Source organism: Geospiza fortis, unplaced genomic scaffold (assembly GCF_000277835.1).
Source record: "Geospiza fortis unplaced genomic scaffold, GeoFor_1.0 scaffold16, whole genome shotgun sequence".
Taxonomy (NCBI): Eukaryota; Metazoa; Chordata; class Aves; order Passeriformes; family Thraupidae; genus Geospiza; species Geospiza fortis.
The window spans coordinates 3443331-3457954 of record NW_005054302.1 but is presented as its reverse complement, the minus strand read 5'-3'; the positions used below and the strand labels follow the sequence as shown (position 1 = coordinate 3457954).

At 39.2% G+C, this 14624-nt stretch overlaps 1 protein-coding gene across 1 annotated transcript in view; it reads right to left on the bottom strand.

Annotated features, from left to right (window-relative positions):
- XPO4 (exportin 4) overlaps positions 1-12627 on the bottom strand; it is a 52316-nt gene extending 39689 nt beyond the window's left edge. The window contains exons 1-3 of the mRNA XM_005417690.2: positions 12527-12627; positions 9103-9244; positions 8716-8854 (exon numbers count right to left, since the gene is read on the bottom strand). Of these exons, the coding sequence (XP_005417747.1) occupies positions 8716-8854; positions 9103-9244; positions 12527-12620 (375 nt within the window). The 5' untranslated portion in view covers positions 12621-12627. The remainder of the gene's footprint in view (positions 1-8715; positions 8855-9102; positions 9245-12526) is intronic.
- Positions 12628-14624: the final 1997 nt, after the last annotated feature.

Genomic DNA, 14624 nt, shown 5'->3' with positions numbered 1-14624 from the left:
CCCTCAACTTCCTTAACTTGGTATTTCAATACCTGGAGTGCAAATCCTGCCCCATTCCCTCATTATCCCTAGGGCCTCGTGTGCAGTATTTGCACATCCATCCGCTTCTGTTGCCATCTGCACCTGTGTGTACCCCTTGTCAAGTATTTGCACAAAGCTTTGCAAAACCACCACTGCTTCCCAAAACTGCCATAAGGCTACAGGAATTTACACAGACTATTGTCCAGAGCAGTAAGATGGCCATTTTCATGAGTATTAACAAATTATTAGCTTAAAATAATATTTGCCCAGCCAGCTATTAAACTTTCCTGAATACACAATAATATTTCAGAAACTCTGGAATAAGGCTCAAGTAAATTTTACGAAAAATAAAATTTGATTTTCATAAAGTAATTTTACTGATGGTTAACCACTAATGTTCTGAATTACATTTTTTTAATATACAGATACATTTGGTGTGAAGACACTAAGTACCTCAACATAAATATTATCAGAAGAAAGATTTCAAAAATCTGAAAACCAACAATTTCAGAGAAACCAATGCTGGTGTGCTATGTGAACTAAAATTTCTTCCTCTTACACATAAGAAAATTGAATTGACCTAACACAAAATTCTAGGGTGGAGGGTTCTGGGGGTTTTTGTGTTTTGTTTTGGGGGGTTTTTTTGTTTGTTTGTTTGTTGTTGATGGTTTTGGTGTGGTTTTGGCTGGTTGGTTTGTTCATTTGTTTTCTGGTGAGGATTTGTTGGTTCTTTTTTAAAGGGGTTTTTTTTCAGGTTTTTGCCACACCACAGAAGAGATTAACAATGCAAGTTAGTAACACCACACTGTAATAAGTAGAAAATGCACATGACTCTGGGCATCATATTAAAAGCCAGATCTGAATGTCTATTGTTCAGCAATGCCATTAACTTCATACCAGTAAGAGTACACCTCTGAACCTAGTTTGACTCACTCCCTAGCAATTTCACTAGTTCTGTACAAGTACATACCCAAACAATAAGCCCATCTAACAAAATAAAATCCTTCTCTTGTTGAGAGAGAGCATTGCCTCTGAGAATAGCTTGGCACTCACCCCAGTTAGCTTTATTACCAGGAATAAACTTTATGAAAGATCGCTATACATAAAATAGACTCTCAGCTGCTCAAACAGAAGATCAATGGGACTTGTGATAAGAGATTAACTTGGCAATCAGACACCCAGTAGTAACATCGTTTTAGTGGTTTTCTTTTCAAATGACTTCAATAAAACACAGACACTACAGAAAGACCATATGTCATTTTAACAATAAACAGCATTTATATATCATTTGTAAAACTCAGATGCAAAAGGTAAATTACAACTTATTCCTCCAAACGGAATGTCCCCTATAAAAGAAGCTAAAGCCATAATGTTTAAAGGGATTTCACACTTGTGCCTGGGCTGCCCATGGAATAAATGAAGTGCTTAATTTGAGGGTAGTTAGGTTACAGAGCATCTGAAAGGAAGAAGAGTTCAAATACAGCCTAGGAAAAAATGGACACGTGGTACATCAGCTCTGCAGCAATAAAGCCAACAGACAAAGCAGAATGAACTCCAATACCAAAACAGTTTCCTTGTTTTGAATTCAGAGCAGAAATACAGTTAGGTTGTGAGAGATTTGATTAAAGAATTCATTTTACTACAAAATCTAAACTATCAGGCAGTGCCTTCTGCAAGTATCATTTACACCTGCAGCAAAAACAGTAAGCATATTTAAAAGAAGGAAGATTTTGCCTGAATAGAGCAAATCATAACATCTACCCGTTACATTAGATCACTGCCAGCCTGAATATGCATTTAGAAGACTTTTTGTCTCCACACGTAGAATGTAAACTCTGTTACTGAAACCAAAGGGAAGCCATGTGAAGATTTAATAGTATTCCTAAACTATTTAAATTTAACTTGCACAAGAGCAGGAAGAATCAAAGAATAAACGTATCAGAAGCAAAATTTGCTGTGTTGCTCCTAGGTGATAGAATTCTGTAATGAGACTGTAACAAAAGCAATTTTACTAACTAAGTTGTTTAAAGCAAGGCTTTCTTTATAAAGGCAATAATAGTCTTCTCCAGTTTCCTTGAATAAGCACAGCTGTTTTTGCTAACATTTTCAGAGTATCTAAATCTCCAGAACATAAGCTGCAACTCCAAATTGGAAGGTTAAAAGGATGGCCAGAGGGCCAAAAGAAATATCTTTAAGTACACAGAATAACTGGGGCCACTCCAACTTTTCAACTTGGGAGTATTTCAAGATGGGTGGGGGACCTAGGAGCTGAAGTAGTGGTTCCCAACCAAAGAAAACCAGAACATATTTTGAAGAAATATAAGCAAGCACCAGGAAGAACCCACTGATTTTCATCTGTTCCTTCCCAAATGAGCCAACTGGTGGAAAAAAGCTATAGAGCAGGGATATGATGATAGGAATAGGACCCACAGCTGCAGTTCTGGGCTGTCAGCAGTAAGGGACTGGCTGGGCAGTGCACTCCTTTCCTCTCATTCCCTTTCTGCCACTGTGCACAGACAGATGAGCAGCACCAGGTTAGCACATCAGAGCTACAGCGGAACAATAAGCGAGACCTTGCTTCCCTTCCTTGGGGGGAACCAGCCAAACCAAGGGAAACCCCCAGGGTGAGCTGAGAAAGAAAAAGCCAATTCCCCTGTGAATCACCATGGGCCAGAGGAAGATGATCTTGTGGCATGTGAAGCATGAAGGCTTCGGACAAAGAGAGAAGGGAAGCAGCAGCCTCTACTAATAATGGAAGAGGTCCAGGCAGAGTTTGCTGGAGCACGGGGTGCAAAACATGCTCTTCTTTGTTTCTCTGGAGACAGGCAAAGTTGCAAAGCAGAAATCAGGAGGAGGAAAAAAAAAAGTAATCTCATAAAAGAAGTTGAAGGCCTGAAAACCATTTATAAAGGTAACATATCCTTCTCCAGGTTCTTGTGGGAATGCCACCAGTTCGATCTTCACTCCTACCACAGCTGCATGAACAAATACAGGACTTTCAATTAAACCCAAAATAACGAATAATTAGACTAGCCATGCAGCTCACCATCAGCAGCACCCAGCTTTAAATATACACCATCCCATCAAGTGCTCTCTGGGATGTAGGTGTCCTCCCTCCCCCCACTTTTCCCAGTACTCATTCCTGGTCTCTCTTGCCTGGCTCTGCCTGCCATACTGCCAGCTATGTCAAATGAGCTGCATTACACGGCTGTGTTCCACAGCAGATCTGCCCAAAGAAAACAATGAGAGGCTGTGAGGGAGAAGGGGCTGTTTCTAAGCAGACTAACACAAAGATCCAGTATGCTACTGAACACATTTATTCTGAAGGGTGGTACCTTTGAGAGGAAGAATGACTAAACACCAAGCAGCTAAGGTCAACAAATGTCTTAAAGAGGCTTCTCCCCTCAAGCCTGTTTACCTGTGTGACACCACGATAATAAAAAAGATACATGGTGTAATACATGGAAACGCTTAATTTCTTCTTTTCCAGTGGGTCTGTGGAGTCACAGGTGCAAATCTCATGAGATGGCAAAATTGAGGAAAGAAAGGGTTTGGGATGCCATACATAGAACAGGGGACGCACATCTCACCACTTGGAACATACTGCCTCCCTTCCCAGCCCTGTCGCTGGAACTGTGGCTCTACTGTAAATGTAACTGGGAAGTTATCAATTTCTAGTCGTTATTAGGCAACTAAGCTGGAGACTTGCATCTCTGGTAAAGCCAGCTCCCTTTCAACAGAAAAATCTGAAAACCGCAAAAGCACCCTGATTAATTCAACTACTAAAAAGCCACTTACTTTTTAAAGTTCTCTTACATTTCTATAATTTCTATCACATTTTAACCTCACATGTGGAGTAGTTTCTGGATCGCTAAAATTCCCAAACCAATCTTAACACACTAACTTGGGCCTGAACTTACCAGCTTAAACATCCTGGTTCACCCTCTGCTTTTTAGACTCAACATGCCTCAAGGGCAAAGAGGTACACAGAACAAAGTAACAATTTTATAAGACCAGAAGACACAACTTGGGGTGGATAATACATAAGTTGTTGTCAAAATGTGAAAGTCAGGACAGTCTCTCCAACTCCTACCCTACCACATGAAACTATTAACAGCTAGACAGGTTTCCAGAAGTGAAATTGCCTTTAAAGAATAGAAACAAGAACTGTAAATGCTAAATAAATATAACTAGTTATCTAGGCAGCCATTATAATGGATATATTAACCTCAATGAAGATGAATGCCTGGAGTTTTGCTTATTAATATTTCCCACTGCTCACATGAAATCCATTCACAGCACATCCCTCAGAAGCTTTAGGTAATCTGAAGCGGCTGGATCTTCTCTCTAGCCCAACTAGGAACATTGAGAAACAGAACAACAGATTTACAAATGTTGCAAGAAAAGGAACTGTTAGGATTCCAGAGCTTTTCCAGTGAGTCTTGACAAGCTTTCTTCCGTATACAAAAAAAATATGTAGGCTTCAGATATGGAACTTTACATTAAAATACATTCAAAAAAACACAGCTGCTGTTGCTTCCCAGTCTCATGTCAACTCTATAGCAGCTAGATCCCTCTGCATCTGGCTATACATATACTGGAAGAAATCGAGGTGTGATCGGTATCTCAGTCTGGTTTTAAACAAAATCTGATTGTGTTCACATGCAGACCAGATCCTCCTCCTGGGAGTAAGTCACTTAGCTGCCAGGATTCCTGTCCTTCTGGCAGGGATGAAGGACAAATGAAATCCTTCAGCTATGCAAAAGCAGAATATTTTAACACAAGAAAAGGCCAAGAAATTGAAGGCATTTATAGTTGAGAAGAACTTGGCCTATGCAGTTCTCCAAAATCTTGAAATCAGTGATAGAAAACATGTATTTAGAATTGTAAGACTGGCTCATGAGACTGTGTCTGCTGCCAGAAACTCAGTCCCCCAGAGAAATGAAGATTTTGAAAAGAGATCCTGAAATTGCTGTCGGAGGGAGATTACAGATTCTCCTTCATTCTCCACCTCCAGAGAGATGGCTTTTATTGATAATACAGGAGGAACCAGAAAAAACAAAACCAAGAACTCTAAAGCTAATCTTTGTGCTCCTAGAGGATTACTACCTAAACTCAGTTACAAGTAAATAGGCAGCCAGACTAAAAGTTTGCTTTCCCTTCTCATACAAAGGTTTCTTCAGTGAGATTCATAAAGCATCAAATGGCAGAGAAACAGCAGCAGAAGCCAACACTCTAGTTCTAAACCTGGCTCTAACCATGCATCCTTCCCATCCCTGAAGTATTAACTCTCCTTAGTGTCTTGTTATTTCCTTAACACATACACTGTGTTCCACTATTAAAAGATTACTCAATACTAAAGCAATTTTATTATACTCATCACAATTCCTCTGCTTATCTTCCTTCCAATCTCCTTATTTTTTCATTCTCAACAGTCTTGCTTATATGTCAGTTTGCCACTAAATACCTTCATGTCCTAGCCTCAAAACACATCCATCTCTGAAGATCTTTTTAACTAGTACTCAAGAAGTTGAGCTACTAAGCACATCAAATCCTGCAAAAGGACACAAAGAACATCTACCATCTACATTCACTGCCCTCCTTATTACCTCAACTATCAAGACTTGATCCTGACAAGGTTATTACTCAAAAGTCCCAAAGATTTCATGGAGCAGGACTGGCTGATGATCACAAAGTTAGTACAGATGTCTGACAGAAATTGGGTGGAGGGCTGAAGGGAATGGAAAAGATTCAGCATCTACATTATTTTTGTAAGATAAAGATGGATCAAGAAGCTCCACAGCCAACAGGGAGGAAAAGGTAAGCAAGAAGCAGACAAGAGAATGCTTTGCTTTTTAAAAATAGACTTTCTCTCAATTACAAACTGCTGTAGAAAGCCATCACCTCAAAACACTCTGAGTTGGAAGAGACCCACAAGGATCAAGTCCAACTCTTAAGTGAATGGCCCATATGGGGATCCAACCCACAACCTTGGTGTGTAATTAGTACCATGCCCTAACCAATTATCAGCAGCTAAAAGTTGCTGATAGCTCTTGTTTGAGAGCTTTGATCATTTTTAAATACGAAGTGACCTGCTGCTGACTTCATGTGTAGTGAACCTCAGGCAGGATGACACAAATGAGTAACCAGAAGGTCAGAACAGATGGCTGAGAAAGATACAGAAAGGATAAAAAGACTGGAAAAAGAATTAGGAGTCATAAAGGTATGACAGACTTCTGCAACTTGAGTGTACAAGGAGGCAAGAGTGCGTATCACACCATGGGAAAGATGTCAAAAAAATTGAATGATTCCTTTCACAGAGAAGCAGAGAGGACTGGAAAACATCTGCTGACTTCTTTCACTACCTACATCCTAGCCTCTTCTGTGATTTGAATGGAAGTCTGTATTTACAAGTAACTAATATAAATGAATCTCCGGAAGCACCTGTGACAGTGCATGGCACTGTCCTGACAGCACATCTCGGATCTTGAAAGCACCACTCCCTTCAGGATGTGGGCCTCACACCTTACCCTGGGCACCCTCAGCTGAGACTCCCCACAGCAGCAAGGCAACTGCACCACTGGGGTCCCACACGGCCCCTCAGGCATGGCTGAATGCTACAGGGACACTAGTAAAGAAACAAAACCACCCAACCATATTTGAAAAGATAACTAAAATAATAAAAAATTCATTGTATGAGTTATTTCATACAACCTTTCAAAGCTGTTACATATTTATACAAGAGGCATGCCCTGACTCCCTTCAGAAAGCAGTTTTGGAGTTTTGGCAGGTAGCATGCTGAAACACCATTTTAATACTGCTTATTATTGCACATGCCAGTCCTGGGTGCCAGTATCAGAGTCTCTCCTGCTGCTAAGTCTCAGAAGGTTACAAGAACATTTTCATGAATGAGAACTGGTTTATAATATAAACCATCACATATACACGGGAGCATGTGCTTATAACCAGTTTGCCAAAGACTACCAACCATACACTGTGCCATACAGAAAAGACCTTTCAGCAGCATCACGTCTTTTATTTTTTGCTAGTAAGTCTTATTAGCACACCAGAATAGAAAACATTATATATCCTAGACATTTTCAATACCATTCTTAAAACTTGAGCACAGATATTTTGGAAAAACCGTGGAGAAATTCATACTTATGAAGAGGGGGAAATAAAAGGAAAATTAAATAAAGGGAAATGAAAAACTGAGCTCAATTTGGCAGTGAGCTGAACTTGGAGAAGAGTGCCCCAGCCAGAGCTCCTCTGCAACGTGCTCTGCAGCATGCCCAGGATGATATGCTTGGAGCAGGCAGTCTTAGCTTGCTGTATGCTGTGGTCAGTGCAGTGTGTCTGTGGACAGTGCATGCACAGAATACAACTGCACAAGCTGGACTGTGCATTCCTTAGTTCAAAGTCCACGTTTCTATTTATGTCACTCTTGTAGCTTTATGCAAAGATCCTACAAACTACATAAGCATACAAAGTGTTGTGCATAAAACTTGAAAACCTCAGCTGTAACTATGTTGCAATAACCAGGCTATGTTTCCTGGAAAAAAGCATTAACTCAGTTCTTAACAAATACCTATTTCTATCTGAAATATGCAGAATCAAAAGACTAAAATGGTTTCCTTAAGGTAAATAACGGTGAAATTAAGTTTTACAAGACTAAATGAAATTTCCATACCCTGGAGCAATATTACTTGCTGCTCAGAGGTGACACACTATTTTTAGGACCATGACATGAGCTGGATTACTTCTAGTATACTTTGATTGAATTTTCAGAGTTAAACATTTGCCACTCCCATCTATCTAGTACAACTGCTGCTCTAAATCTCAGCAGTGTAATGAGCCAGTTCTCTCAAGGGTTTTTTTTTGAGAAAAGCTTCAGTTAAAGTTTCAGCATGGAATCTATATACTCTTTGATTTTCATCTGGTAGGAGAAAAAATCACCTCTCTTTAAGCTCTAGTTACATGCCTCTATTATGACCTATTCTAAACTTATCCCCTGGCATAGCAAACGGAATTTCACTAAATGCATAGATAGATATTGGACACCTTGTTTCCACTTTGAGCTCAGTATCGAAGGTAACACTTACCCCTAGTAGTATGACATTAAATCAAGAATAAGTTTTGTATTTCCATTCCATGTTTTACTTCCTCACACCCCTTTCTCTCCACCTACTGTCTCCCAAAGAACAGCAGAGGCCTATGCCTCCTGCTCACAGTCCATTTCAACAGCTGAGCCACAGCAGAGTGCAGCACTGCTCAGATGGAAGGGGAACAGAGTGTGCAAAGAACCTCCCAGCTAATGGAAGATCTGGTTTAGATCTTGCCATTACATTAAAGAAAACCAGAGGAAAAAAGAAAACAAACAAACAATAATTTAAAAAAAAAACACACCAAAAAAACCAAAACAAACCATCAACCCACAACTATGGCACTTAAAGCTGCTATTCAGAAAACATTCCCTAAAAATATGGTCTCCTTGTATACCAAAGTATGTGTACACATACTACCCCTAGTCCCAAAACATTAAAAAATCTCCAATTTGGTAAATGATTGGATAGTTACCAACTTAATGACTAATTGTATAAGCGAAGTATAAAATATTTTATAGCCACTAAGTATATAATGTAAGCTGCTGATACAAACTGCTTAATTTTTGAAGGAAAAAAATTAAGTACTTACCACAGTGGGGTTACCACTGCTGATCAGCTGGCTGACTTCATGAAAAATGCTTTTGCAGTCGATTGATTTGTCTAATGATCCCCTTTTCACTATCACCGCTACCGCTAATAAAATCTGCTCCCGAACATATTTTTGGAGGCTGTAAACAACATTGCACAAATATAATTGCAGGTAATTCTGGACATCGATGCTCAATAAAATTTTAAACACATTTCTTTTTCAAATATCTTGTGTGAATTCATAAGGGAAAGCTGATAGAAGTTAACTGCTAAGACTAGAAGAACAGGGAAACAGGGAAACAAAAATGATAGCCCAGGGAAATGAAAAATGATAGCCCAGATTTTTTGCAGCACCCTATATGTTCAGAGGTGTGTTTTCTATACTTACTTAGGCCTTTGTAAGACATAGGTTAGAAGGAATGTTCGCAGTGACTCAATGCTAGCTTTTTCCAAGAGAATCCATTCTCTTACAACTGCTTCCATTATCGCTGTGGCAGCTTGAAAAAGGACATAGTCCACTTTACTAGTTTCTGTGGGAAAAAAACAAAGGCAACTTGAGTATCAGAAGACATGTATTCAGCTTGACTGTGTTTCCAACAACAAATTAATGGAATTTACTATCATTTATTATTAAATAGAATATTGTTGCTATGAAAACAGAGAAGGAATTTACAACTCAGAAGGGGGAGAAATAATCAATAACCCAGTTATCAAATTGTCTGGTATTATTCAACTCAATGACCTAGGAGAAAAGTTGTCTGTGCTAGGAGGCTGGTTCAAAGAACCGGAATAAGAATGCTAACACAACAGGGGAATAAAATAAACAAGATAACAGATTTAGTTCCAATAGACTAATTAATAAAAGTGTTTAGTATTACAGACATGTCAAAACGGGAAATTTCTGTGTTTGCCTTTGAAACAAATAGTACATAAAAGTACATGTATTTCATGGGTAATAAAAAGAAGCAAATCCACTTACACTTAAAAGTAACATTTCCAAGCAAAAATTTTACACCATCCGTGGTGTAAACTTCTATAATGCTAGAAAGCTACAGAGACATTTTTTGTTGTTGTTTCTTTGCTTTTAAAAATTTTAACTTGGAAATAGCAGGTAACATCTCAGAAGCCCGTTTCAAAACATTCTGAGCTCTGCAGAAAGAATTTTCAGAAAGGGCGCAGCTACTGGGTGGCAAAAGCATAAAATAGGAAATAAAATTCCCAAACAAGAAGCAGAGTTTGAGCTATAGTGGTTGACCTGCCAGGACTAGAAAAACTGTGTTTGAAAAAACCTCTGTCATGAGATGAAGGGCTTTAAATTACTTCAAAACAAATTTTCTTGCCCCATTTACATACACACAAGTTTATGATATAAATTTCCTTTATATTCAAGTTCTATATCAAAGATAGCAGCTAATATGCTAAAATATTTTAAAGTCATTTAATCAGGCTCCAAATCTAAACCCACAGAGGTAAACATGCTTAAATAAAAATAAACCACGTTTAAATCTACTTAGCTTAATTCGAAAAACTAAGTAACCACTTAAGTAAAAGATTTATGTGTATGTCTAACACATATAAAAACAAATTGAATTAATCTTGCATGGGAATTTTAATTCTGGGACTTGTTACCTTGGGCCTTCAGCTTTTCTAGCTGTACAAAGCTCATACACACACACAAAGAAAGAGAATGTAATTAAAAAGGACGGCGCTTCCCCTTTGCCCAAGCCCCGCAGCCGCACAACTGTGATCACTGCCACATAGCTGCAGCCCCCGGCGTGAGCCTGTCATCAGCCAGAGCAGCACCATCCTCCACAGAACTTACTGAAGAAAGGAAGGACAAGTTTTGCCACTGCACTGAACAAAATTCTGCACAAACTTACAGCAGAATGCAGTGCCTTGTGCTTCCTGGCTTCAACCCCAGGTTTCTAAAGAACAACATAGTAATGGCCGTTCCCCTTTCCCATATGCTCACCTTCTCCATTATTCTCCCTTTGTCATTCCTCCACTCCTCTTTCCATAAATGACATCATCCTTGTTATCTCTCTCTACCTCCATTCCAGCTCCTGTCTTGATAATTTTTTTCCTGTTTCTTTTAAAAGCCATCTACTCGATCTTCTGGTTCCAGCCCATCCTTCCTGCACACATCCCTTCAGTACACTTCAAGTCTTTTATTTTTCATCATGAAGAGCTTGTTTCCCTTCCTGGTTCCTGATTTGAGGATCCCTGCCTGTTCTTCCTCAACTCCCAAATCTTAACTACCTGTTCTTTTTGTTCATACTGTACACATACTTACTGAGGAAGCAGAAAATTTTGAAAAAGTCTCTAAATTCCAGGTCTCAGCATCATAACTGCCTACATTCTCATGAAAAACCTGCCCTGTGTGGAAACATGCTGGATTTTCAATGGTGGTAGCATATGAACAGTTTAAGGATGTAATATATCTAAACATCCAAGAAGTATTAAAGTCAGCATCATATTCTGTTCAACCAGCCACATTTAAGATGTCATGAGATTTCATTATTTATTTCTGATTGATGATGAATGCATCCTTAGATCCAAATGGTCTGCAAACAAAGTCACTTAAGGATGTTTTCGTTCACCTTATTTTCTTTAAAAATCAACACGAAAACAAGAAGCATCAATTTTGCTGACCCATCAAGCAAAAAGTGGGACTGCAGTTTTCCAAACCAGATGGAGTACTTCTATAATACACTAAACCAAGAAGAACATCATTTTTAGAGAAATATTTGGTGTGGAGTGGGTGTAGGAAAGGAAGCACGTCCTATACATCACAGTGTAACACAGCAGTAGGTCTGCAATACTGACATCATAATATTCATGAATTCTAAGTCTCTAATCCAGTAAATTTATAAGTAACTGTTAAAAAATACTGCAGAATGAATTAAGTATGAAAAGAATATTTTCAACATAATTATAATATTTCTCTGTTCATTCCAGCAAATTCTTTAAAAGAAAAGTTGCTTTTTGTGGTTTTGGCATGTGTTCTTTTGTGCAAACTTTGAGGTTTTCCCCGGTCTCAGAGTCAGTTTTCATTGACATTCCCCCTCACCTGTCCCCAGCACTCACATCAATACTACAGTGCTGAGCAGCAATCTTACATCTTTACTGCCCCTGTAATTTTCAGATCTAGCTGCCAAACTCTAAAAAGTCTCTATACCACCTGTAAAAATATTTCTCTTTTATAAATAGCTACCCAACCACATTTAGAGCATTTTAGAGCACTAAAATCAGAGAAATTTCTGATGAAGGGTGGTATCTGCCTCTTTCCTTTCTCCACAGGTATAATCACAGAAAATTTGAAATCAATACTGTCTTGCTTGTACCAGGTGGACAGATACTTTTCTAGCTTTTTCCTCTTTTCCTCCAGCTGGGCTGTCAACAGCAACTAAGTTGTTCATCTAGAAATAAACTGTCATTTCAGCACTAATGCAAAATCTGGTAGAAGTGCATAAAATTGCATCGTTGGCTGATTTAATGGGAAGCAAGCACAAAGCCAAGCAACCACGCTACTGGCAGCTGCATAAGCTGCACAGATTAGACAGTATTACAATAATCACGTTGCAGAGGAAATCTATTGAATCAGTTTAGGAACTTAGCTACATTAAGTTACACCTTACAGCTTTGAAACTCACAGAAATAAAACAAAAACGGACAGTAAGAGGCTTCACCCTCCATCAAAAAGTCCCCGTCATTAAAATCAAAACTGATGTTCATAGTCCCAGCTGCAAAAGAACAGCACAGTTCCAGTTATAAAAGAATGTACACACCTAAATTCATTTATTAAAACTTACCCAAAATATGTTTGCAAACAGCAAATGGTGATTTTGATTTTCTAAATGATAAGAATATGTGCTCAGCATGTTGGCGTTGTTCATTATTGACCATGGAAGGTGGTGCCTGAAAGAAAAAAAAAGTTATTCAAGCACTGATCAATAATATACCAAAACCAATGTCATGTCGATGTCATGAATGCCAAACACATAAATGTTTGCCTTGTTAAACACCAAAACCCAGTATCTCTTGGCAAAACTGCTTGCTGTCAGGCATTACCTCTTCTTATATAGAGCTCTGCATTTACATTGCATGCACATAGGTGTGAATATCGAGGTATCAGGCACAGAGTGAATAATTTAAGTATAGTTTCCTAACAGTGTTTCTGAAGAAAGTTAGAAGTCAGCTCTAAATTCAATCCAATTCTTTTTCTACTCAGACCAAAAATACTACTGCACATCACTAAATGCTGCTAATCTCACAGTCCTGGAAGCAAAGCACTGTTTTTTCTTTAGTTCTACATTTGTTTTAAAATATCTAGTTGTATAATAAATTCAGGGGATTTAAAAATCACTACAGATATGTTCTAAAATAAAGTATATACCAGAAACATACTACCCTCTAGTGTTTAATATTAAAATTGACATCCTGAGGACTGGTGTGATTGAAGAGACAAGTTGGGAATGGCTATGGTGGTTCCTCAGCATACACCCATCCCTATATACACCCACTCCATCACATCCTGGGCACATTGGTTGCTCAGGTAACACCTGCTGCTCTTCTGTTGAAAGCCAGCTCCCGGGAGGTTTCCACCCAAAAATCAGCTCAAGGTAAAGCATGAAACCATGCAATAACCTGGACTCCTGTGAGGTGCCTACGGAGCACGGAGGAGCTGCCTGCACTGCAGCCTCACCTCACTGCACAACCCCAACACCCCACACTGCCCTACAGGGTAAAAACAGCCATGCAGAAAGTATCAGCAGCTCACAGCACCACACTGCTCTCCACTTCTGCCACTAATATTCTCTGACTTCTGCTTTTTGGGATTTATCCGTACTGCACAGGCTGCAAATACAAGATATAACAAGCTTAGCATGAGATACTCTTGCAGGGCATTGATACCACAAACAGGGTAAGCAAAACTGAGCCAACCTTTAAGAAAGGAACATGCACATATGTAGGAAGATCACATCCCAACTGCAGAGCAGGATCAAGGTGACAGCATAGGTTATTGAACTTCAGTTGAACTTCCAGACTCCACATTCCAGCCCTGTCCCTAGCAGTTTGAGAAGACCATGTGTGCCACCTATCTTTCAGTCATGGTTTATATTCACTGCTTTGGGAATAAAAGCATCAAGACCAATGCTTTTAACGTAAGTGAAATATTTTCCAGTAAATAAACCACAAGAAATCTGATTTAACAGGTATTTCTGTGATGCAACCTCAACTCTTCTGCATACAGCAGGAGCTGTTCCTAATGGGAGCAACTGTTTGTGTTTTCTGCAGTGTGAAGGACCATCCTCCTCTGCATGGATTCTAGCTACATTCACTGCAACAGAACCAGCTGTACAGAATGCCAGAAGAGTATTTGTAGCAGGTCATCAAACATGCAGGAATGACCTACACAGCAACAGCTTGATACACGCTTCAGTCAGAGCTGTGGCAAATAAATCAAACCCACTGAAAAAAGGCAGTTCCCACTTTTTCCCCCCACTGTATGGGCAAGCATTTGTGCAAATGCATAGAGAACCAGACTGGGGAAGTAATTAGCAAAAATCATCCCAGATTTTTTTCATCTGGATCAGTTCCCCAGTCTGGTTCACCATAACCCAGCACAAAAGGCTAAACCAGCACAGTATGGGACATATTAGGTGGTGACAGCCTGCTTTTTTCCAGCACCAGTTATCATTTTAGGTGCATTTAATCTACAGCCTCTGTTGCTGTGCAGTGCCTGGGAATAGTTTTAAGTCTCAAGGAACATGCAGCTCTGCCCAATGATATTTCATGAGAACTAAGAATCAAATTTCTTGAGACAAGTGACTTATTAAAATAACTTCCTGCTACCAAAAGGAGAGGTCCTCCTACTCCTTTCTTGGTCCCACCTGCATGGTCTTGTTA